The sequence below is a fragment of the Episyrphus balteatus genome, chromosome 4 (genome assembly GCF_945859705.1).
Source record: "Episyrphus balteatus chromosome 4, idEpiBalt1.1, whole genome shotgun sequence".
Taxonomy (NCBI): domain Eukaryota; kingdom Metazoa; phylum Arthropoda; class Insecta; order Diptera; family Syrphidae; genus Episyrphus; species Episyrphus balteatus.
The window spans coordinates 20,355,729-20,379,910 of NC_079137.1; the positions used below are offsets into that span (position 1 = coordinate 20,355,729).

At 31.1% G+C, this 24,182-nt stretch overlaps 1 protein-coding gene across 4 annotated transcripts in view; it reads left to right on the top strand.

The window, feature by feature from the left end:
* Positions 1 to 24,182, top strand: part of LOC129919555 (serine-rich adhesin for platelets) — a 98,459-nt gene that overhangs the window by 51,993 nt on the left and 22,284 nt on the right. For all 4 annotated transcript variants that reach the window (XM_056000475.1, XM_056000476.1, XM_056000477.1 and 1 more), the window contains 2 exons: positions 9,713 to 9,838; positions 23,302 to 24,048. In XM_056000475.1, coding sequence (XP_055856450.1) covers positions 9,713 to 9,838; positions 23,302 to 24,048 — 873 coding nt within the window. The remainder of the gene's footprint in view (positions 1 to 9,712; positions 9,839 to 23,301; positions 24,049 to 24,182) is intronic.

A 24,182-nucleotide genomic window follows, 5' to 3' on the forward strand; every position in this document is an offset into this window, starting at 1 on the left:
TTCTTTAGGAAAAATATTCAAAAAGTATTTTATTAAATTATCTCCAAATACAACAAGGAATAAAGTAAAAAATCTTTTAGGAACAGTTAAAGATAAAACAGAAACCATTGAAAAATCCGGGATATATTCGGTTATTTGTCAAAATTGTGATGAGGAATACATTGGTCAGACAAGAAGATCAGTAAAGACAAGATGGTCAGAACACTACAAATCAATTTTTTATAAAAAAATAAACGAGTCCACTCCTGCCGACCATATGATCAATAACAACCATGTTTTAGCTGGATTTCGTTTGTTAAAACAAGTAAATAAACCTAAATTATTAGATGCATTTGAAGAAATTTACATAAATAAAACAAAAAATATGAACAAAAATTAAACATTTGAACGATCTTTGCTGCACAAATTTTTAGAACGACTTTCGGCCAAAGAAATATTTGAGACAAAATTCTAGATGCATTTATTCACTTTAACTTTATTATATATTTCGTTTATAACCTTTAAAAATTATTATTGAGAAATTTTTTTTTTTTAATTTATGTTTAGATTTTATTGACAAAATTATTTAAATAATTTTTTTAATTTGCTATACAATCTGAAGATGAGAATTGCTATTCTCGAAAACGTTAATTGTTGAAAATAAAACTTTGTACGAGTATAAGAAGTGTACCTTTCTGTCTTTAATTATTAAGAAGTGTCAACTCATATGAAAACATATTTATCTTAGAAAATAACCCAGGTTATGCATTCAAAATAAGCTCCAAAATATGAGTACCTACCTCGGAAATCGAAAATATTTTTAGGAATTTAAGCGAAGCTTTGAGAGTGTATATTTCACGTTTGGTGAATGTTTGAAAAATTTTGTTAATGTTATTTTGTTTATTTGAGTGTTGTTGTAAAACCTATAGCAAAAAAAATTTTAATTTATAAAATTATATATGAGTTATTAAAATTTCTTTGGAAAATAGCCAAAAAAAAAAAAAATTATTTTTAAACTTAATTAAAAAAAAAAAACATTGAAAATCATATCGATAATTTTTTTATATTATTTTGCCTTAGGTCTATACTTAATATTGGCAAAGTTTGGTCTACTTCTGTTTGCTATTGCCGGAGATATTCACATTTATGTATGTGCTAAGAGTCAAGTACTCAAAATAATTCATTTTTTGAGAAACAGCTTCAAGGGGATCACAAAAATAAAAACATCGATGTTTTTATTAATTTCTTACCATATACAAGTAACAAAAAGCTGTTTATGTAATTAAAAATATTTTACATATTGTTTTGATCAAGAAAAAAATCATATTTTTTCTGCATAATAATTTTTTAATATAATTACTTCAGCCGGCCACGCTCTGTGTATTATAGCGTATTCACCAACCTCGCCGATATAAGAAGTTACGAAAATGCAAATAAAACGTTATTTTAAAAAAAAATCATTTTGTGAAGATGTTAGTGAAGCTTCTTGATATGTTTCATCATCGGAAGGGACCCAATCAATGTGAGGTAAATTGAAGTCTCCTAAAAGTAATATGTTGCTATTGGAGCAAGACAGGTCAAGTACGTAATCTAAAGCCATCGAAAGCTCTGTATATAGACCGAGAGCCGGGAGCAGATTTCTTGCGTGAGAGGTAACCGATTCATATGAATGTCAGAGGTAGCGTGGGTCATGGTGATGACGAATACCTTAGTCTGCCTGCATTTATTTGGGCCGTTGTCGAGAAAAAGCGCATCAAAAGTACCATTTTTCTGAAAATCGATTTAGTGAGGGTAACCACTTAAAATTTATTGATAACCAACGCCACATACTCACTGATAACAAATATACCAATGGCAGACATTTTAAGTGCGGCCAAAGCCCCGGCAGACTGTCCCGAAAATGCGTTTTTTTTTGGCGTTTTTAGACTTTGGGGTAACCACCTAAAATTAATCGCATCCTGTAGCGGTGGACTCCCTGATAACAAAAATACCCATGGCAGACATTTTGAGTGTGGCCAAACCCTCGGCAGACGGTTTTGAAAATGCAGTTTTTCTGAAAATTGATTTATTTAGGGTAACCACTTGAAATTAGTCGCATCCTGTAGCGGTGGACTCCCTGATAACAAAAACACCCATGGCAGACATTTTGAATGCGGCCAAACCCCCGGCAGACGGTTTTGAAAATGCAGTTTTTCTGAAAATTGATGTATTTAGGGTAACCACTTGAAATTAGTCGCATCCTGTAGCGGTGGACTCCCTGATAACAAAAATACCCATGGCAGACATTTTGAGTGTGGCCAAACCCTCGGCAGACGGTTTTGAAAATGCAGTTTTTCTGAAAATTGATTTATTTTACTTTTTCACATAACTCGCGTATTATTGGACCTAGCAGAAAAAATTGTATAGCAATCTTAAAGATAATTGAATTTCCTACAGAATATGTTAAATAAGTTTTTTCGATTAAAACTTCGGTTTAAGAGTTAGCGTGGTTTTTTTGAAGCAAGTCAAAGGGTGATTTTCTTATTTTCGTCATATCTCTTTTATTTGAGCTTTTTTAAAAATTAATTTGAAGTAAAAGTTGTAGATCTTTTTATTACCTTCATTTATTACATTAACGGTTTTTCGATTTGACAGACCGTTTTCGATCTGCAGGAAAAAAACTTCAAAAAGTTTGCAATTTTTTATATAGATATTTCCTATATAAAAAATTGCAATCTTTTTGCCCCTCCCCGCCTAAAACTATACAATTTTTTCTTGCCTGAGTGCAACCTACACGCCTAGGTTTTTTGTTATATCTATTGCAAATTACCCTGTACTATGTAGAACCTTTTTCCAATATAAATATCTATATAAAAAATTGCAAACTTTTTGAAGTTTTTTTCCTGCAGATCGAAAACGGTCTGTCAAATCGAAAAACCGTTAATGTAATAAATGAAGGTAATAAAAAGATCTACAACTTTTACTTCAAATTAATTTGTAAAAAAGCTCAAATAAAAGAGATATGACGAAAATAAGAAAATCACCCTTTGACTTGCTTCAAAAAAACCACGCTAACTCTTAAACCGAAGTTTTAATCGAAAAAACTTATTTAACATATTCTGTAGGAAATTCAATTGTCTTTAAGATTGCTATACAATTTTTTCTGCTAGGTCCAATAATACGCGAGTTATGTGAAAAAGTAAAATAAATCAATTTTCAGAAAAACTGCATTTTCAAAACCGTCTGCCGAGGGTTTGGCCACACTCAAAATGTCTGCCATGGGTATTTTTGTTATCAGGGAGTCCACCGCTACAGGATGCGACTAATTTCAAGTGGTTACCCTAAATACATCAATTTTCAGAAAAACTGCATTTTCAAAACCGTCTGCCGGGGGTTTGGCCGCATTCAAAATGTCTGCCATGGGTGTTTTTGTTATCAGGGAGTCCACCGCTACAGGATGCGACTAATTTCAAGTGGTTACCCTAAATAAATCAATTTTCAGAAAAACTGCATTTTCAAAACCGTCTGCCGAGGGTTTGGCCACACTCAAAATGTCTGCCATGGGTATTTTTGTTATCAGGGAGTCCACCGCTACAGGATGCGATTAATTTTAGGTGGTTACCCCAAAGTCTAAAAACGCCAAAAAAAAACGCATTTTCGGGACAGTCTGCCGGGGCTTTGGCCGCACTTAAAATGTCTGCCATTGGTATATTTGTTATCAGTGAGTATGTGGCGTTGGTTATCAATAAATTTTAAGTGGTTACCCTCACTAAATCGATTTTCAGAAAAATGGTACTTTTGATGCGCTTTTTCTCGACAACGGCCCAAATAAATGCAGGCAGACTAAGGTATTCGTCATCACCATGACCCACGCTACCTCTGACATTCATATGAATCGGTTACCTCTCACGCAAGAAATCTGCTCCTGGCTCTTAGACTAATAAGAGGATGATGTACTTTTTGGAGGGATATATACATTTAGAATATAAATAGATTTAGTCATTGAAGAAATTTTAACGCAGATTAAGTCAATTGAGAGCTTAAACGGGAATGATATGGAAGAAGAAACAAATTTATTTCGAACCGCTACTAAGACACCTCCTCCGAGTTCCTTTGCATTTCCGGCGTGGCGATCTTTTCTGTAAACTAAGAACTCTTGACAAAATAGTTCCGTGTCTAAAAAGCTAGCATTTAACCAAGTTTCTGTTAAAATAAATATATCATGTGGAAATGTTTGTGAATTCATGAAAATGTCAGCGGCTTGCTGCGTAACCCCCTTACGTTTTGGTAAAAGAGGGCAATCCTGCTGAGTTTTTTGTCGAAGGTATTTTAGATACAGGGTGTTTTTTTGTGATAGAGAACTCTTTAACTAAGGTTTCTAGGGGCCAATTATGAGTGTTGCAAATGGAATCAAAATAAGTTGGGTTTGTTACAATTTTAAAAGATGAAATAAAACTATTGGGCTTACTTATTTTTGTGCACTTAATAGATGTTTTCATATAGTTTTCACGGTTCGATAAGGAATCAATTGAGGCAGTTTTCTGTTTAAGTAATTTATTTACTAAAATTCACAGTCTGGACAAAAATAGTATAAAATGAGTTTTAAAAAAATTTGTTTCCCCTATTTTTAACTTTGAAATCGATTATTTCAAAAACTATTGGGAATATTATTTTGATTTAAAAATTAGAATCAAATGCACAATTTTGCCTTTTGAAAATGGTATCATTTATTACTGTAAGTGTTGCCGTTGTTTTTTAACAATTTTTTTTTATTTTGATAATTTTTTTTAGAAAAATGCCCCTCCCACCTAAAAGGAGGGAGATAGACCCCCCTCCCAAAGAAAAAAATTTTTGTATTGAGCTTCTCTACAAAAACCCTTCATCAAATCCTGGCGCCCAACTTATCCTACTACGTGCCGAAACAACATTTTTGTTCTATACCTAAAAGTTCCAATTTCTGTATCTGGGTTGAAATCGAAAATTTTTTTTTTCTAAGCCAATTTTTAAGTGATTTTCATAAAAAATACCTCGATCAATTGGGAAATAGATATAGTTTTAGAATATATTTTTTAAATAGCATGTTGTTTTGAAAACATATACTTTAAATTGATGCCGAATTTGGGCAAATGACAAAAAAAATTGAATTTTTGAACTTTGACATCTTATAAATTCTAAGTGGTTTAACCGAGTTACATGTTTTATACATTGTTAAAAAGGTATATTTATCTTCTATCAGAAACTGTAACAAAATCGAAAATGGGTAAAAAATTGTCGAAGCTAGAATTTTTTCAATGGGTGAAGGTCCAAAAAACCGTTTTTTGCCCGTAACTCTAGATTTTGGGGGTGTTAGGGGATTTTAAAATACCGTTTCGTATTCAGTGCGACTAGCTCTACAAAACCTGATAGGTCTCCGTCCGCGTATATTTTAAAACCTCATTTTTGTAACACCGTGTTATTTATCACAAAAAATTTTGTTGTGACGACGCAATAAGGGTTGAAGTGAAGCAATAAGTAAACATCATTTGAGTTTTAATTAATGCTATTAAATATGTTTCGATTAAACATATACAATAAAAACGTCTAATCAATGGTACTACATAAATTGTGTAACCCATTACTTCATGTTGTTAAAACGTACGCGTACAAAAGCAATTCAATATTGTGTGAATAGGGCCAAATCCAACAAATAATCTTCTAATGCGCTAAATTCTTGCTTTGATTTTTGTCGTCTTTTTCTTACTTTTTTCCTAGAGAAAACACGGATTTTTTCTTGAAAACATTAATATCTTTGAATTTGAAGATGAAAATACCTTTCTTTTATCCACAGATGGTATTATTTTCCATAATTTCTTGACATTTTATTAAAACAAATTTTGAAATAAAAAAAAAAAAACAATTTGAAAATTAAAAAATGAAATGAAAGTGACATACTTTTTCATTTATAGACCAATGCCGAAGCCTTCAAAAACATTAAAAAGTAGGAAAAAACCATAGTAGGATAAAACCCATTGGAAAAGGAGGTGAATATGATAAAAATGAAAGGAAAAATAAATTACGGGCGAGCCGAGTTTGGTAAGTGGGGGGATTGAGTTTTTAATGGTAAAAAATGGTATATCTCGATTTCCGGCAAAACTACAAGTCCTATGGAAAAAAGATTTTTTGAAAAAAGCTGATATTTTGACGGTGCAGGGAAATAATTCCACGGGAATCTGCTCCACATGGGAATTTATTCCACTTCAAGTGGGAATCTAATACACTTTTTGAAGTGGAATAAATTCTCACCGTATAAGGGAATTTATTACACCTATTTTTTTGTGGAATTATTACCCACCAAAAATCTGAAAAATAGATAAATTTCTGAATATTTTGAGAGCCATATTTGAATTCATGTTAATCAATACTTTATGTATACGGAAATAGAAGGTTTAGTTTTACCAAAATATTTTATTTTAAAAAAACGACGTTGTATTCTTTTTCAAAACAAACGATTAAATAGTTTTTCCTTCAACTGAAATATTCAACTGAAAATAAAAATTCGCGCGAATTTTTATTTTCACACCTCAAAATTGATTCTCCCGTGGTCAAAATTTTTTCCGCTTCGCGTTTCGGTTGTGAAATTTGAGAAGATTCTCATGTGAGCAAATTTTTTTACGCTTCGCTTTCAACCAATTATTACAAGAAGGATTGATATGTTTTTGATCATTAAGTTCTCATTATTTGTCCGCTTTGTTTGTAAGATATTTATTCAAATCACGCGAACTGAAATCTATGAGACTTGAAAAAAATCCTCTTCCTCTTTTCAGTAAACTATTGTTTTGCTATGAAATATATATTATTTTCCCAGATCGAATTGGAAAGAGCTCTACTTTTCTAGGCATGAAAATGGTTTATAAATTTCTGACTATTTGAAACAATTTTCTAAGGTGAAAAATCAACTAAGCTTATAATTTTCATTCAAAATTACATACGATATTTGTACCTTAAGATACTATCTTTTTCCGCAAAATCCAGCTTTTCTCCAGATTGCACATACAATACAAACATAAAGTAGAATCATTCTCCAAAGTGACAAGGAATAAATCATCAAATTTGAAGGTGAATTTATTTCCCAATAAAAAGTGTAATAAATTCTCACTCGAGGCGGGAATTTATTCCACTTCAAAAAGTGGAACAGATTCCCACATGAGGTGGAATAAATTCCCATGTGGAGCAGATTCCCGTGGAATTATTTCCCTGCACCTATTTTGACACGTTAATTTTCGATTGAAAATTAGGATGTTTTTTTGATATTAAGTCAATATAAGGTGAAAAAATTAATATTTAAGATCAAATAAATTACTTACTTACATAATAAGGTAAGTTTTCACCAAATTTCGAAGAAAAAAACATTTTTTTGAAAAAGATAAAAATAAAAAACCAAAAACTCGGTTTTTTGAATTTTTCACATAAATTTTGAGGTTATGTAAAAAAACTATTAATACATAAATTGTAGATATTTTTATTACCTACGACTTTGCTATACAACTTTTTCCATAGGACTTGTAGTTTTGCCGGAAATCGAGATATACCATTTTTTACCATTAAAAACTCAACCCCCTCACTTCCCGAACTCGGCTCGCCCGTAATTTATTTTTCCTTTCATTTTTATCATATTCACCTCCTTTTCCAATGGGTTTAATCCTACTATGATTTTTTTTTGGTTTCAAAAATTATCGACCCTGGGCTATTAGTACTTTTTATTACAAACTTTTTCAAGGATTTATCACATTGAGTTTGAGAATCGCCTTAGGGGTGCCTGTGAAGTGATAAAATGAAAAAACGCTGTGAAAACTGAAATGATATTATTTTTATCACTTCACAGCTTCACAGAACGAGAATTGATCCTCTGTACTGACAATTTTTGTTGGACAGAGTATAGTGTTTAATTTTTTCAAAAAAATTATAAGATTTCATTTTCTAACATAAGAAAAATGTGAGAAAACCAATTGTTCATACGAACAAACTTTTATTCACAACGGCCAATTTGTTTTTTCATATTTTTCTTATTTTAGATATTTTAATATAATTTTTTTTTTTTTTGAAAAATTTGAACTTAAGTTACCTTGCTACTATTATATTCAATAGAGTTTTTTATTAAAAAAAATACTTTAGAAATATGTACATTAAATTTCATTTGTTCGTCCATTCGCTCATTCGTTGGTCGCACATCAGATGCTTAACATGGTTATTGTAACAAATGAGACAGGAGTGATCTTAAATTCAAGATATGGAAGAAAATGTTTGTGAGGGGGATTTGGAGAGAAGTCTGTCCGTCAACCGTGAACCTTTTAGAGGTGAGTCATACATTTTCATGGAGTAAAATCTGCTTTACAACACCTACGGAGCTACTGATCTTTTTTCGGTTGATACTGTTGCCGTTTAGACATTTTTTCGACTTGCTAAACAATAAGCAAAAACAAAAAAAACCATTCAAAATAAGATACAGGGGTATAACTACGGAAGAAAAAGTGTGCTTTAATTTTGAGCAGGAGTGTATTTATTAAGTAATGCTCAATAGCCTAGGTAAATTAGTCAGAATATGGTTATGAAATCGCATTTTTTGCGGGACAACATTTTTTTCATAGAATGTATTCGGGTGTATGCTCAATTTGATCAGCTGCTATCTTGGGAAAGAGGTTGAAAAGTACTGTTTTTATTTAAAAGCTCCAATTTTATTGATTTTAATTGAAAATTACCAAAATACGGACATATTCACAATAAAATTATGTAAAAAAAGATATATAAACGAATTCGTGAGTTGAATAAAGTCAATAATAGTTGATCACTGTCCGGGTTTGTCTCGCAAGGTGTGGGCAAAATGACATTTTTTCATATCTGACGAACTTTTGATTTGTTTTGGTGATTCTTTAAGAATAAACTATACACTATCTAACTATCTTAAATATACCTAACTATCTATAAAATGAACCCTTAATCGTTATTTTAACCATCATATTGTAGAAGCAATCTAACGTCAAAGTGAAGATTTAAGATTCTTTAACTAACCATATCGGGATTTTCAACAAATAAAAAATAATCAAAACCATAACGGCTCAAACGCTTTATATCTTGAGTTCTACTAATCGCATCGTCAAGATTGAGGTGTTCAGATAGAAGAAACTTGCTTTGTTTCCCACTTTTGACTAGTTCCATGTAAACCTCGACTTTGGATTGCGTCTTCAATATGCTGGTTACAATTACGATTAAGAGCTCATTTTAAGATAGTGCTTTCATTCATTCTTAAAGAAATACCCAAACAAATCAATCGTCAGATATAAACCCTGGCTATTTATAAGTAAAAAATTGTAAAAAAAAGAAATAAATTTTGACAGGAGAAGCAAAATACTGATTGATGTATCGAAAACCATAAAGTTTCAGGTTGAACAGTTTAACAAATTCTGGAACCCATAAATTGGTCTCCCACCATATTTCGTTTGGATCATACTTTTGAGAAACCCTGTATATTTTGCGATGTATGTTCCTTCCATTTAAAACACAACGGCTATAGCAAATGATTTATAAATGACTTGTTGAAAAGAAAAATTTTCAATCGAACCCTGCCCAAACTTGGTTATTTCTACATAGGCTATTATTTTAACACTGTTATGTTAACACTGGGTCATATAACTCCTCAAATAAATTACATATTCAAATTATTATATTTTAAAAGCCAATAATTATAGAAAAATATAGGTATATCATTTTTTTATTTCAGAAATCGGAGTCTTGGGAAGAAAGCAGACTAAAAGATTGGGATTATTGTCGTTTTAAACAGCTGCTAGACGAAGCATATTCTTACAAAAATCCGCGCGATAAAGAAAATAAAAGTGAAATTTTCTTAGTAAGTATAATTTATTATATATTATATAGATACATATCGTCGCTTTCAAGGCAAAGTGGCATAAGTCGAAATTTGTCATTTTTGAGTTTAGAGCACAGAACTGATTTAAAAAAAAAAACGCTTTTCTACTTCTTCTAGTTCCCACGTTATGAAAAAGTGCCGCTGTTAATTTTCACAAATATCCCTGTTATTTTGTATACATTAATGGCATTTCTTTAGTTATGCCGTTATCGAAGATACGATTGGTTTTGTGTTTCCCAAGAAAACGGCACAACTAAGAAAATGTCCCATAAAAAAAGAGCAACCCAGTAAGATTTTTTCATCATTTTGGCTTTTTTGTCGTATTCTGTTTGTAAGTAACTGTAACTGAGTTAAAAAGATGAATTTAAATAAGTTTTTGTTTATGTTCTTTGTATATGCTAGAAAAATCTCATTTTTCTTTTTCGTTATTAAATAAATAAAAATGACTTGAAATAATACAATATTTTTATATTTTTAGTTTTTTCTTTTAATAACGTGCAAAACGGCACTTTTTCCATAGAGTCATAAAAAAAAAATTTCGAAAATAGTTCTACAATGGTCGGAAAAAGTATTTTGACAAAATGAACATTTTTCTAACTGATGAGAATAATCTGTAACGGTTAAACATAAAATAAGGAAGTTGACGGTTATTTATTAAGTATATAATGGTGAATATCATGATGGTCAATGTCAGTCATATAGTTGGTATTATGCTTCTAGGCTGCATTTTTTGTATAAAAAGTACTAATTTTTGAGGGAAAAAAGTATTTTGACAAACGTTCTTTTTCAACGTTGGTAAGGTAGGTAATGCATTATACGTGTTTCAAGCACGTATACAACTGACAGACTTGTTAAGGCCCCTATTTGTAAAAAATTGGGCAAAACGGCGGAACTTAACATTGAAATTAGTGCATCTTCTGTTGCAAGTCATAACTTCTGTGTGTCTGTTAAAAAATCTGTAGAGAATTGAATTTATAGCGGGAAACTAAAAATTACCAAATATACAAACACAAAAATATAATTCTACTATTAAAAATTTACCACAAATGGACAAAAAACGAAAAAAATGCACTTAAAAAAATTGAAGCATTTTGAAGAATTTACTTTATCGCGGATTGACTCCAAAAAGTCTGAATTTGGAAATGCCATTCTTTCATCAAAAACCTTGTAAGCAAAAGTACCCTTTGCATTGAGCTCGAAGAAGACAATTTTACCATGTTTATGGGAAGATAATACAGTATTTATCTCATAAAACAAAAATTGAAAAAAACTGAATTCTCAAAGGAACATATTGATATGCTTCTTTCATTCAAAAACAAACTTTTATGGACCACATTCTCACAAATTTCTATATCAATGATCCGGGAAACGAAAAGGAACTGTTGAAGCTCCGTGAAAATTTGGTCAAGTTTGTTCCAGAAGCGAAAAGCACAACAACATGTCCCTTTGAGAATTAAATTTTTTTTTCAATTTTTGTTTTATGAGATAAATACTGTATTATCTTCCCATAAACATGGTAAAATTGTCTTCTTTGATCTCAATGCAAAGGGTACTTTTGCTAACAAAGTTTTTGATGAAAGAATGGCATTTCCAAATTCAGACTTTTTGGAGTCAATCCGCGATAAAGTGAATTCTTCAAAATGCTTCAATTTTTCTTAGTGCATTTTTTTCATTTTTTGTCCATTTGTGGTAAATTTTGAATAGTATAATTATATTTTTCTGTTTGTATAATTGGTAATTTTTAATTTCCCGCGATAAATTCAGTTCTCCACAGATTTTTTAACAGACACACAGAAGTTATGACTTGCAACAGAAGATGCACTAATTTCAATGTTAAGTTCCGCCGTTTTGCCCAATTTTTTACAAATAGGGGCCTTAACAAGTCTGTCAGTTGTATACGTGCTTGAAACACGTATAATGCATTACGTTACCTTACCAACGTTAAAAAAGAACGTTTGTCAAAATACTTTTTTCCCTCAAAAATTAATACTTTTTATACAAAAAATGCAGCCTCGAAGCATAATACCAACTAAATGACTGCCATTGACCATCGTGAGATTCACCATAATATACTTAATAAATAACCGTCAACTTCCTTATTTTATGTTTAACCGTTACAGATTATTCTCATCAGTTAGAAAAATGTTCATTTTGTCAAAATACTTTTTCCGACCATTGTATTTTTTTTCGAAAAATGGCATAACTCCAAACTATTTTTTTTTTTAATATTGCGTTTTCTATAAAACTTTTGAGTTTTGTTTTTTATTGACAACGAAAATCATTTTTAATGATTCAAAAAACTTTTAATGTCTCTCCTGAAAATTCGCAAATTCCGACTTATGCCACTTTGCCTTGAAAGCGACGATATATGTTTGTTAAGCTTAAATTTCGAAAACCCCCATTGGCAAAAAAAAAGACGAACTAAAGGTTTCACAAAACTTTTATTCATTTATTTTATAAGGGTGATAAGTTGGTTGATATAAATTGCGAGCGTTAGCGAGGAAGAAAATTTTTTTTAAGAAACAAATTTTAACCATTCTAAGGCTTTATAAAAAAAATTATTTCGTACAATTTGATATATAAAACATTGAAAAATGGACTTTTTCTTGCACTGAAATTGTGTAGCAGAAAATTGACAGGTACATTCTATCTATTGAGTTCTAAATGAAATTAGCAATACTTAAAAACCAAAATTTTAAATAATCCAAGTTGTTTGACATGAGTTAATTACACTGGTCAACAAGGTTTTTGTTACAGAAACCAGGGTATACTTTTCTATAGGCTGACCTCGAATCCGAAGTCAGAAAAATTCTATCACATCACGTTTTGGAGATATTCCCGTTAGAAAATCGAAAATGCCGATTTTTACCAGTTTTCAAAGTTATTTTTTAGCGTTTACTTATTTTTTTTAAAATAAAATTTGTAACAGTTTCTAAAAGAATTGTGTCAAAATTTGAAAGCGATTGGTACAGAACTTTTCGATATTTGCTATTAAAAGCAAATAAATATGAGATGCCCTAAACACTTTGATTTCAAGTTATGATTTCTCGAGGAAGAAAATAGATATTTAAAAGATTTAAACGGATTTAGAGAGACAAAACTTAATTCTTTTAGAAACTGTTACAAATTCAATTTAAAAAAAATAAGTAAACGCTAAAAAATAACCCTGAAAACTGGTAAAAAGCGGCATTTCCGATTTTCTAACGGGAATACATATCTCAAAAACGTGATGTGATTTCTGACTTCGGTTTCGAGCTCAGCACACAAAAAACCTATAGAAGAGTATACCCTGGTTTCTGTAACAAAAAAGAAGTTTAATTTTGTTGACCAGTGTTATACTTCACTTTGAAATTTAACAATAAACTGAAATTGTTTAATTTTATAATTTGAAACAAAAGAATAACGAAATGTTGTAAATACAGTGCTTTGCAAAAGTATAATCGCACCATATAAAAATGCTATTTATATAAAACCGAGTATTGCAGCGACACCCTACTATTTTTTTTTTATTAAAGGGGATAAAAAAACAAGAATATTGAGAAGAACAAAATGTCCCGTTACTTTCTCTTATAATTTTTAGAAATAAAAACAAGTTTTTCTTCCATTGCAAAAGTATAATCGCTTTTTTTTTATTTTGAATATGGCCAACAAGGTTTTTGTTACAGAAACCAAGATATACTTTTCTAAAGGTTTTTTATGTGCTGAATCCGAACTCAGAAAAATTCTATCACATCGCGTTTTTGAGATATTCCCGTTAGAAAATCGAAAATCCCGCTTTTTACCAGTTTTCGAGGTTATTTCCTAGCGTTGGTAGGTACTACAGTCTCTGAATAAATCGATACATTTATTTTCGCTTACATACTGGATTTAAGGTTAACATAGAACAAAAGTGGGTAATAAGCAACTGAAGATATCTCGGACAGTAGAAAAGATGTCTGAAAGATTTAAATAGATTTAAGGGTAATATTTCAAAAACGAGTATAAGTCCGATCTTTGGATTCGAGTTCGGCCACCGAAACCTTTTGAAAAAGCATAGTTTAGTCTCTGCACCAAAAACCCTGCATAAGTACTTGTGGTATTTAAAGGACCAAACAATTTTTGTTTTCCTTTTTACAAACTTCATCGACAGCTTCTGCAACGATGCAAAATTGGTAGTGATTTTAAGGGAGATTTTCATGTAGGTAATCAAATCACTAAAATACAAAAACAAATCATTTAGTGCTGCACATATTAGACTTGTATATGTTTATAATATAGGTATCTTTTGATTTTCTGAAAAAAAATTTCGGGGGGGGGGGGGGGGGTTAAACTCCCAAATACGGCTATGCTCGAGATACAATCTTTTTAAAGTCGTGACACTAAAATTGGATATTTGAGAAATATTTCACCAAAAATCAGAATGAAAGATTTTTTAAATAATTTTTATTTGATAAGCTAGAAAAAATAAAATAACATTACACGTATCTGTCAAATTTTTAATTTAACTTACCGTTTTTGCGGAGGGATTTTTTTTAAAGTACTTATTTTCGTATTTCAATGTAATAAAGGAGAAAATCACGTCATAGGACGACCTATCCACTTCGTTATACCAGTTGAAAGCTATATTTTCCTAAGGGTAATGTCTAAAAAAAATTTACCTCAGTTTTCCCTTCTAAAATGTCAAATTTCTAAAAATCCTGAATATTCAAATTTTTACATTTAATTTTCTTTAACACTTACCATAATACATATACATAAGTAGGGTGGCGTTGTCGAAAAAACTCAAAATATGACCTTTGAAGCGTAGCAACCCTATGCCTTGACAGGATGTCGCCAGGCAACCCATGTGCAAATTGTTTCTTAAGACACTACCCTTAGGAAAATATAGCTTTCAACTGGTATAACGACGTGGATAGGTCGTTTAAACTTCCGTATTTAAGGTCGGAAGACTTCTAGTTTTCAAAAATAGATGTAGGGCCATTTTTTTCACTCGGAGTTGAACATAACTGGAGAATTTTTATCCTCAACTTCCGAATTCGGTTTTATTCACTCCGAGTTGACGTTTTCAACTTTCGATTTTAAACTCGAGAGTTGGTCAACTTCCAGTTTTCTCAACTTGCCTAAAAAATAGAAGTTTGCTGACCAAACTTGAGAGTTTGCTTCAGATTTTTTTTATTTTTCTGTCAAACGAATTATTATTCCAAAGCAAACAAGAATCGAAAAAGGAAACAAAAATCCAAAAATTAAACACAAAATAGAATACAAATATGCTATGGATATTAGACTGATTCAAATTTTTTTTTTTTTGTTCAAAGCATTGTTGAAAATATTGTTGGAAATGACGAAAAAAAAAATACTGTAAATGTTTCAGCCCTTAATGTTAACATTAAGTACCGCCGCAACGCAAATTTCTATTTCCCATACGATCTGTATGGGAAAGATTGTGTATTTGTGTTTAAATTTTTTTTATCTTTTTAATGGTTCATCCAAAAGGCTTGACAAAATCATTTTCTTTTATAAAATTCCGCTCTACAAAAAAGCTCTTATTAATTTTTTTGATTTACCCCCGCGTTTCGAAGTTATTCAACTTTAAAATATAAAAAGTATTTTTTCTTCATTTTTGTTCAATTTTTTGACAAAACTATTAGGTTTTTCAAAAAATTTGGCAAAATTTTCGAATATTTGTATTCTGTGTTGTGTTTTGGTTTCACAGATCTTTTTATATAACTCTCAAACCCCTAATACTATCATATTAGATTTCTTCAATAAATTCGAATTATTCATTTTTTCAACTAAAAATTATTTTAATTAATTTTTCGCGTCCGTTTTTTTTAAATTTTATAAATGCAATTTTGTAGAGCGTTCAATTTTATACAAGAAAATGATTAAATCTAGCCTTTTTGATGAACCATTAAAAAGATAAAAAATTCTAAACACAAATACACAATCTTTCCCATACAAATCGTATGGGAAATAGAAATTTGCGATGCGGCGGTACTAAATGTTAACATTAAGGGCTGAAACTTTTACAGTATTTTTTTTTCGTCATTTCCAACAATATTTTCAACAATGCTTTGAACAAAAAAAAAAATTTTTTGAATCAGTCTAATGGATATGACAGATTCAAATTTTAATTTAAAGTTTTTGTTTAATTTTTCATAAATATCCCAGGGATATTTTTCAAACTTGAAGTTGACCAACTTTAGATCTTCAACTGGAGAGTGAATAAAAAGAAATTACAACTTGCGTTTGAAATCTCGAGTTAAAGTCAACTTTCAAGTTGGCAAACTCGAGAGTTTGCTTCAAGTTGAGCAATAGTGAAAAAAATGGCCCTTAATTACCTTCAATTCGAAAATAAATTTGCCATTTAACTCGATAAGTACAAGTACATCAAATTATCAAATAAAAACCTTCCAATAAACAAAATACATATTAAAAGGCGCTGAGAATTCCTATAAACTAAAAAGGATAGAGTGAAGTCTAGGGTAGGCAAGTAGTTCATTCATACCCGAATACAGTGTTTTCGTTTGGTACTCTATGCATGTATGCATATATGTTTGAGACCCAACTTCGTTGGTATGTAAAGCCGACAGACAGACGCCAATAGGCGTGTTTTTTTGGCACAGCTATCCGTATCCGCAGTGGATACGCAGCTGCTAAAACTAAAACTTAAATCTGGCTGCGGATACAAAATTGAAATTTTTTCGAGTATCGATACTCAATTAAAGAAAAATTGAATTTCTTAGGATGGTTCCTCCGATAATCGGATAACTCAAAGGGTCTCGAAGGCTATGTTCGCAATGTAAAGTTATTTAAGTTTATTTTTGAATTAATATTGGAACGCACAAATACAATTATTTCTACATTTATTTGTATACTTATTTACCGTTGATTGAAACATGACCTACTATACTCTTTAAAAGCTCTTTAGTGAAATAAAATCAAGGAACAAGTCGCACTTAGTTGCTCTTTTGTGTGTAATATTTTTCATCTGTAAAGGCTTAACTACATTGGCCACTTTTTGCAAAAATACAAAAGTGAAAATATTTTTTTTTCGCTAGCGTTCAATTTTCTACAAGAAAATGTAAATAAATTGCTGAAAAGTCGATTGATAAAAAAATGATTTTTTTTTAACAACTTAACTGTCCCCATAGAAACTTATTAAAGAACCTTATACGTCCAGCATTATTCTCATCTCATCGACTCTACGTCCCATGAAGCACATTGGATTCATATAGTTTATTTTTCTCTGGCCGCTAGAGTCCCATGAGTCATATATGGTACAAACTCATATTTTCATAAAATAGAAATTACTGTCCCAAACTCCTTCAAAATCATCTGTACGTCCAGTACATTTTTTATATATGGTCATAATTTTGAAAAAAAAAAAAAAATATAAAAAATGTTAATCCAGAAATTGTTTTGTTTTTTGGCTTAGAAGAAGTTGCATACATTATTGTTCAATAAAAAATTATTTTCCCAGTTGTCCGACTTTTTTTGGTGGTCGTAGGCAGTGCATGTTACTTACATGCAACAAGAGAGTAACACATTATTTTTGCTATTTATTATTTTAGAAAATAGCTTTTTGGTATTCATATTTCTTAGTTGTGATGTTTTTGACACGATGATCCTGAAAAAACACTTTTTTATATTGATTTTCATAGCTTGGGTTTGAAAGGGTTAAGTATTTCTTCTTTTCCTACACATTCATGAATAAATTATGTTCTATAGCAATATTTTTATATAGCAAACACGTTTTTAGAAACACGTCTTTATGAATCATATATGACTCATGGACTCCAGAAACACGATACAGAAAATATTCTTTGAGTGATGAATCCTTCAAATAAACAAATAAACAAAATAATATTGAACGTAGAGAGGTTTTTTAATCAGATTATATGGGGACACTGAAGTTGTTTTTAGTAAAATATGTATATGAATCATATATGATACATGATACTCTGTAGGCTTTGGGCGTAACATATATTTTGAGTCATATTTGACTCATTGGACAGTTAAGTTGTTTATGAGATTGATGTAAAAATGGGAAACTGCAAAGCGGAGGATCTTCTTTGGTTAATATGTTCTAGAAGTGTCTAGCAATCGATTTTTCGGAGTATAAAATAAAAAAAAAGATATTAATTGAAGGTTTTGAATGAACAACAACAACTTGTATGTATTACCACCAAGTTCATAGGCTGGAGTTTCAGTGGTTAGCTTATGTTCAATTAATTTTGAAAATTGCCCTAGCGAGGCTTGAACTCACGACCTAGCGGTTGGGAGGACGACGCACTACGCATCGCACCACCGCACAGAGGAGTATTCGACCTCAAAATCCGGTCAAAAATATTTTTAATGTTTTTCTTATTGGAATTGGCCTAAAGTATTGTTTTATAACTTATAATGTATTAAAAAGTCACACTGAAAAAAATTTTCGGGTTAGTTAAAAAAAAAAAAATAAATAAATATTTTTTTTTTTTTTTCAATTTTATTTAATTCATATTATTAATTTTTACATAAAATTTTTAAATATTGTTAATATTTTAGGTTAAAGAAAGCAAAAATTTGAAAATAAGTAGTTTTTTAAACAACAAAAGCCAATTTTACCAAAAAATACCTCGAGACTAAAAAACGCCATTAAAAAAAAAGGTGGAAATATGTGGAAATTTTTTTTATGTGCTTGAGATGACAAAGATGTACAGTTAATTATATAAGACAAATTTTTGCTCGATCGTACCCGAGACTACAACAAAAACACTTTTTTTTCTACCGAAAATTTCATTAATTTTCACGTTTTTCTATGCACTCTTGTCATCTCGATTTTTAATATATTTTCAATGAAATATATGGAAATTTCTGTATTAACATAAAGTATATACCTTGACCTTGGACATACATAAAAAATTTTTCACAATTATCACAAATCACAATAAAAAAATCAGACTGAAGTGTTAATGATTAGAAAATAAAATAAGCTTTTGTGACGTGAGCTTATAAAATCGACTAGATTTAGACTAAGATCCTGGGAATTAGGGGGTCAACAGTTATTTTTTGAAACCGGTTTTAGTTAGCATGGGTATTGAGGAATGCGAAAAGCAAAAAATAACGGGTCGAATGCGATTTTTATTTTTTTCACTTATGACCGGATTTTGGGGTCGAATACTCCTCTGTGCACCGCTGCCACTTGTGAATTCATAACCCCGAACAGGTTTTCCAATTATCAAGTTTACTTTAACCGAATAGCATTTTTATTAACTTACACAAGTCTGTTATTGTTCATTGAGTTTCTTTCTCTTTTTCTCCAACTCTATTCGTATGACAACAATTCGTTGTTCGTATACAAGGAGGGAGATGAGCGGAAAGAGGTTGACACTGGTCAAATTTTAATTCACTATTTGAAGACGTTTGTGTATAGCTTTCACACTTGCAGGGCAGCTGCTTGTGTAATCAATTTATATTGAAGGTTTTGAATGAACAACAACAACTTGTGAGTATTATCACCAAGTTAATAGGCTGGAGTTATAGCTATTTCACGGGGACCAACACGATTATCAGACTCCTTTCAGTGGTGCGTCGCGTATGTTCAATTAATTTTGAAAATTGCCCGAGCGAGGCTTGAACTCACAACCTAGCGGTTTGGAGGCCGACGCACGCACCACGCATCGCACCACCGCACCGCTGCCACTTGTGAACTCACCAAAATTTAACTGATACAGATTTAAAAACAAACTTTAGAACTTGGTACACTTTTACATCTCTTTTACAGCTCTTTTTTTTGACAGTTATGTTTTTGTTGTGATTTACATCAGTGGAAAGCCCTGTTAGTGAAATTAACTACTGCAGGTATACATTTGAGGTTAGAGTTGATCATTGAAACAAAAACTGACAGATGAGAACAGAAACAGATTCGAACACCTTCAGTGAAACGATTTGTGCTCCAAATCTAAAATCGAAAATCAGCTGTTGATTGGAATCAATTTCAACCAGTGAAATGATAAAATTGTATTTTATCAAAAGTTTTCATCAAAATCAATTATTTTTTTAGTAATAAAATTCTATAACTATAAAATCGGAAATAAAAAATTTAATGAGACAATTCAATGATATTAATTTTTGAAAAAAAAAGCTGTGAACTGCGTCTGCGAATAATTATTACTTACTCGTAAATATTCATCTTTTTTTAACAAAACAAATCAATAACAAAAAAAAATGAAAAAAAAAACACCCTTTTTTAATTTTCTCTAGCGGCCATTTTGCATTTTAAAAACAAAAATAAGTTTTTTTTTGTTATTGTTTAAAACTTCACTTATTCTATTAGAGTTCGCAGTTCTCTGCGACCACTCATATGAATGAAATGTCAAATTCAGCGACAATTTGCAGACGCATGTCGCATCTCTATATGAATGGCACTTTACTAATGCAAATTTTCATGCTAGAACCTCGGCAATGATGCAGTCTTAAACTAATTTGAATTGAGAAAAAAAAAGTTTAAGAAAATATGCAAAAACATGCATTTTCAAAAAATTTGCTGCTTTTCTGGCATTATTATCCGTATCTTTAATTGGAATTTACATGTACACGTAACTGCTGATAAGAACAGAAGCTTTTTTTTACCTTGGACGGTGTCATATTATTGTTTATTCAATATTGATATTTGAGATTTTCGAAATGTTTTAGAATGTGCTTTTTGTGAACAAATATAATCTTACGTTCAAATGAATGTATGCGTGTGTTATGAAATGTTCTTATACACGGCTGTTCTGATTTCCGTTCGAATTCTATTTTCTAATGCTTTCAAATTTTAGCCGTTTCGACTTTCGTATTCGAACACATTTTGCCAATTCATAGGTGTTTCGAAAAACGAACGGACCTACAACACGACAAATGTTTGCCATTTTCAATCCGGGTAGCAATTAGCTACCGGAAACATTATTCTCCAACAAAAAAGTCGAATGGAAATCAGAACAACCGTTTTCAATCCGTACGGATTCAATTTTCGTTTCTGTTTTCAAAAATTCGAACGAACAGTAATACAGTAACCGGAATAAGTACATATACAGACAGTCATTCAAAACTTTTCAAAATGACGTGGAGGCTCAGATATTAACCTTATCATAAAATATTGTTAAAAAAAGTAACCTTCGTAAAGCAAAAACGATTAAAACGCATTTACAGAAGCATTGTAACGAGGTGACAGGTGAGGCTAAAGTTTGCTAGTTTGGTAAATATGACAAAGTTGAAAGGCATCATTTTTAATAACGAACAAAAATATTCAATTCAGACGGTCTTAATCGTTTTTTTTTTTTTTGCAACGGTACTGTAGCTGGCTAGTTTTGTAGGTTTTCAGAATTTTAACTTGCCTTTTTGAAGGGTGCTCCTTAGGGTGGGTCAAAAAAATCGAAATTCTTTTTTTTGATTTGGTACTCCGAAAAATCGATTGCTAGACACCTCTAGAATATACACACCAAATATGAGCTCTTTATATTAATGGGAAGGTCCTCCGCTTTTAAATTTTCCATTTTTGCATCAAGCTTCTACAAAAAAAAATTATTTTTTTTATAAATCGACTTTTTTGCAAATTTCTTTGCTTATTCTTGTAGGAAATTGAACGCTCTACAAAAAAGACTTCATACTCTTTTTTCGTTTATCTAACCGTTTAGTAGATATTTGAGGTCCAAAAATCGAGAAAATCTTTAAAAATTCGTTTTTTGTTCTTAATTTTGTAACAAATTGAATAATTATAATAATCAAACGCGCATGACATATTCTTGTAGGAAACAGATTGTTCCACAAGAAAGGTCTTAATAATTTTTTTCAATAATCTAACCATTCTAAAGATATTCGAGGTCAAAGTTAAAAAAAAAATATGAAAACATTTTTTACATTTCAAAATTTTCTAATTCACTGAAAATTCAATATTTTCAAATTAGCAAGATGTTTTCTTGTAGGGACTTAAACGTTCTAAAAAAAGTTCCTTGACAGCAAATTAATTGCTTTAACCGTTAAGAAGATATTCGTATCCAAACCAATGCCCACTGATTTCAATAGTTTTCTTATGACATGTATGCATTGCGATTTGAATACGATTATCTTCTAAACGGTTAAAGCAATTAATTTGCTGCCAAGGAACTTTTTATAGAACGTTTAAGTCCCTACAAGAAAACATCTTGCTAATTTGAAAATATTGAATTTTCAGTGAATTAGAAAATTTTGAAAAGTAAAAAATGTTTTCATATTTTTTTTTAACTTGACCTCGAATATCTTTAGAATGGTTAGATTATTGAAAAAAATTATTAAGACCTTTCTTGTGGAACAATCTGTTTCCTACAAGAATATGTCATGCGCGTTTGATTATTATAATTTTTCAATTTGTTACAAAATTAAGAACAAAAAACGAATTTTTAAAGATTTTCTCGATTTTTGGACCTCAAATATCTACTAAACGGTTAGATAATTCAAAAAAGTGTATTTAACCTTTTTTGTAGAGCGTTCAATTTTCTACAAGAATATGTAAAAAATTGGCTAAAAAGTCAATTAATAAAAAAATTATTTTTTTTTTTGGTAGAAGCTTGATGTAAAAATGGAAAATTGAAAAGCGGAGGACCTTCCCATTAAGATAAAGAGCTCATATTTGGTGAGTGTATTCTAGAGGTGTCTAGCAATCGAGTTTTCGAAGTACCAAATCAAAAAAAAAGAATTTCCATTTTTTTGACCCATCCTAGTGCTCCTGCTCCCGCAACATCATTGCTCCACCAAGGGTATGCGAAGTTGACAGTTGACAGGCACACCTACATTATTAGTTTTTAACACAATGCTACTACAGTACTATTATTATTTACGTATCCGTGTAAGTAAGTTTATCCATGTATTATATTTGTTTATATTTTATAACTTTGTCATAATTTAACGTTAGGCCCCCTTTGTGCCAACAAAATTTTGTATCTATCAGTGTATCTTAGAAATAAGTTATTTTAAGTCAATTGTAAATAGCAAATTCAATAAACCAAAATTGAATTGAATTGACTGTGTAAATAGTAATAGTATTTACGTATCCATATGGTAAGTAATTTTAAAATTTTGTTGTCAATTTGCTAGGTAATTCTATGTGAATTACATATTTAATTCCACAAAGGTCACGAAATAACGATAATTGTTTGTCAATTTGAATAAAGGGACTCACCAAACAGCATACAGATCACTTTTTCTAAAATAGTTTAATATTTTTTAAAGTTTTATTTGTAAATTTGATCAATGGAACTCACCAAAAAGCATAGAGATCACTTTTTCGGGGTTTGATCATTTGTGAAATGTCACTTTATGATTTGATAGTTTTCGAAATAGCAAACCTAGATTTATTCCGTTTTTGTTCAGCCAATGGTCGTTTTCATATTTGCATAACATATACAACGTACAAATAATAATGATTTTTAATAATTAAAAAAAATTTAATTCTCTTTCAGCAATTACTGCAAAAAGCAGAAAAGGAAAAAGAAGATCAGAAATTTGCATTTCGTGCGCTAACATCACTATATACACCTCGTACCTCGACTTCAAATAGCCAAAAGCAAGGTGGATCCTTGCAAGATCTAGTTGAGGCAGTACGCAACGACTCGCTTGACTGTGATTACAATTACGGTGGTCAACGTAACCGTCGTCACAACCACAACTCGCGTCCAAAAAAGTATTCATCTGTTTCGTCTCGACAGCGCGAAGGGGGTAGTTTGCCGAGTAACGTTAATGTCTCTAACTGCAGTCTCAGTGTTTACGAGCAACCGTTTTTGAATGAGGAACCACCCAAACAAAGTCAAGAAAAAAAGGAATCGCGTGTATTGACTAATACCGCTAGCACAACAGCTTGTCAGAGGCTTGTTGGTGCTTTGCCAGCAAAAAAACCCATCTTAGCGCCTGGCATAACAGCATCGACAAGCAGCGGTGGTGTAGCCGAAGTTACTATCGCTACTAAAGCTTGTTCGGCAACATCTAAAAACGATTTTGCTATTGTGGGAGGCTGTGGCGGTGTATGCGAAGGAGCCAAAGGAGTTAAAGGAATTAAGAGCGCAATTTCTCTTGCAGCAACCATTGGAAGTGCAACAAGTGCTACATGTGCTGCTTTAGCCACAGCAACAGCCGTTGTTTCTGGTAGTACAGATACCGTGGTCGAGATGAATGAGAACTACATTGACCCGCACAATGAGATGCTTTCTCAGGTAAGCATGCAATTTAGGCTATCTAGTTATCGAATGGCAATTCCTGCTTTTGTTTAACACTTCCGCGGGCTGATGCGCTGCGATGTCATTGCATTTTCACGCTCTTTAACGACTTCCAATCGTTAAGCATCTAC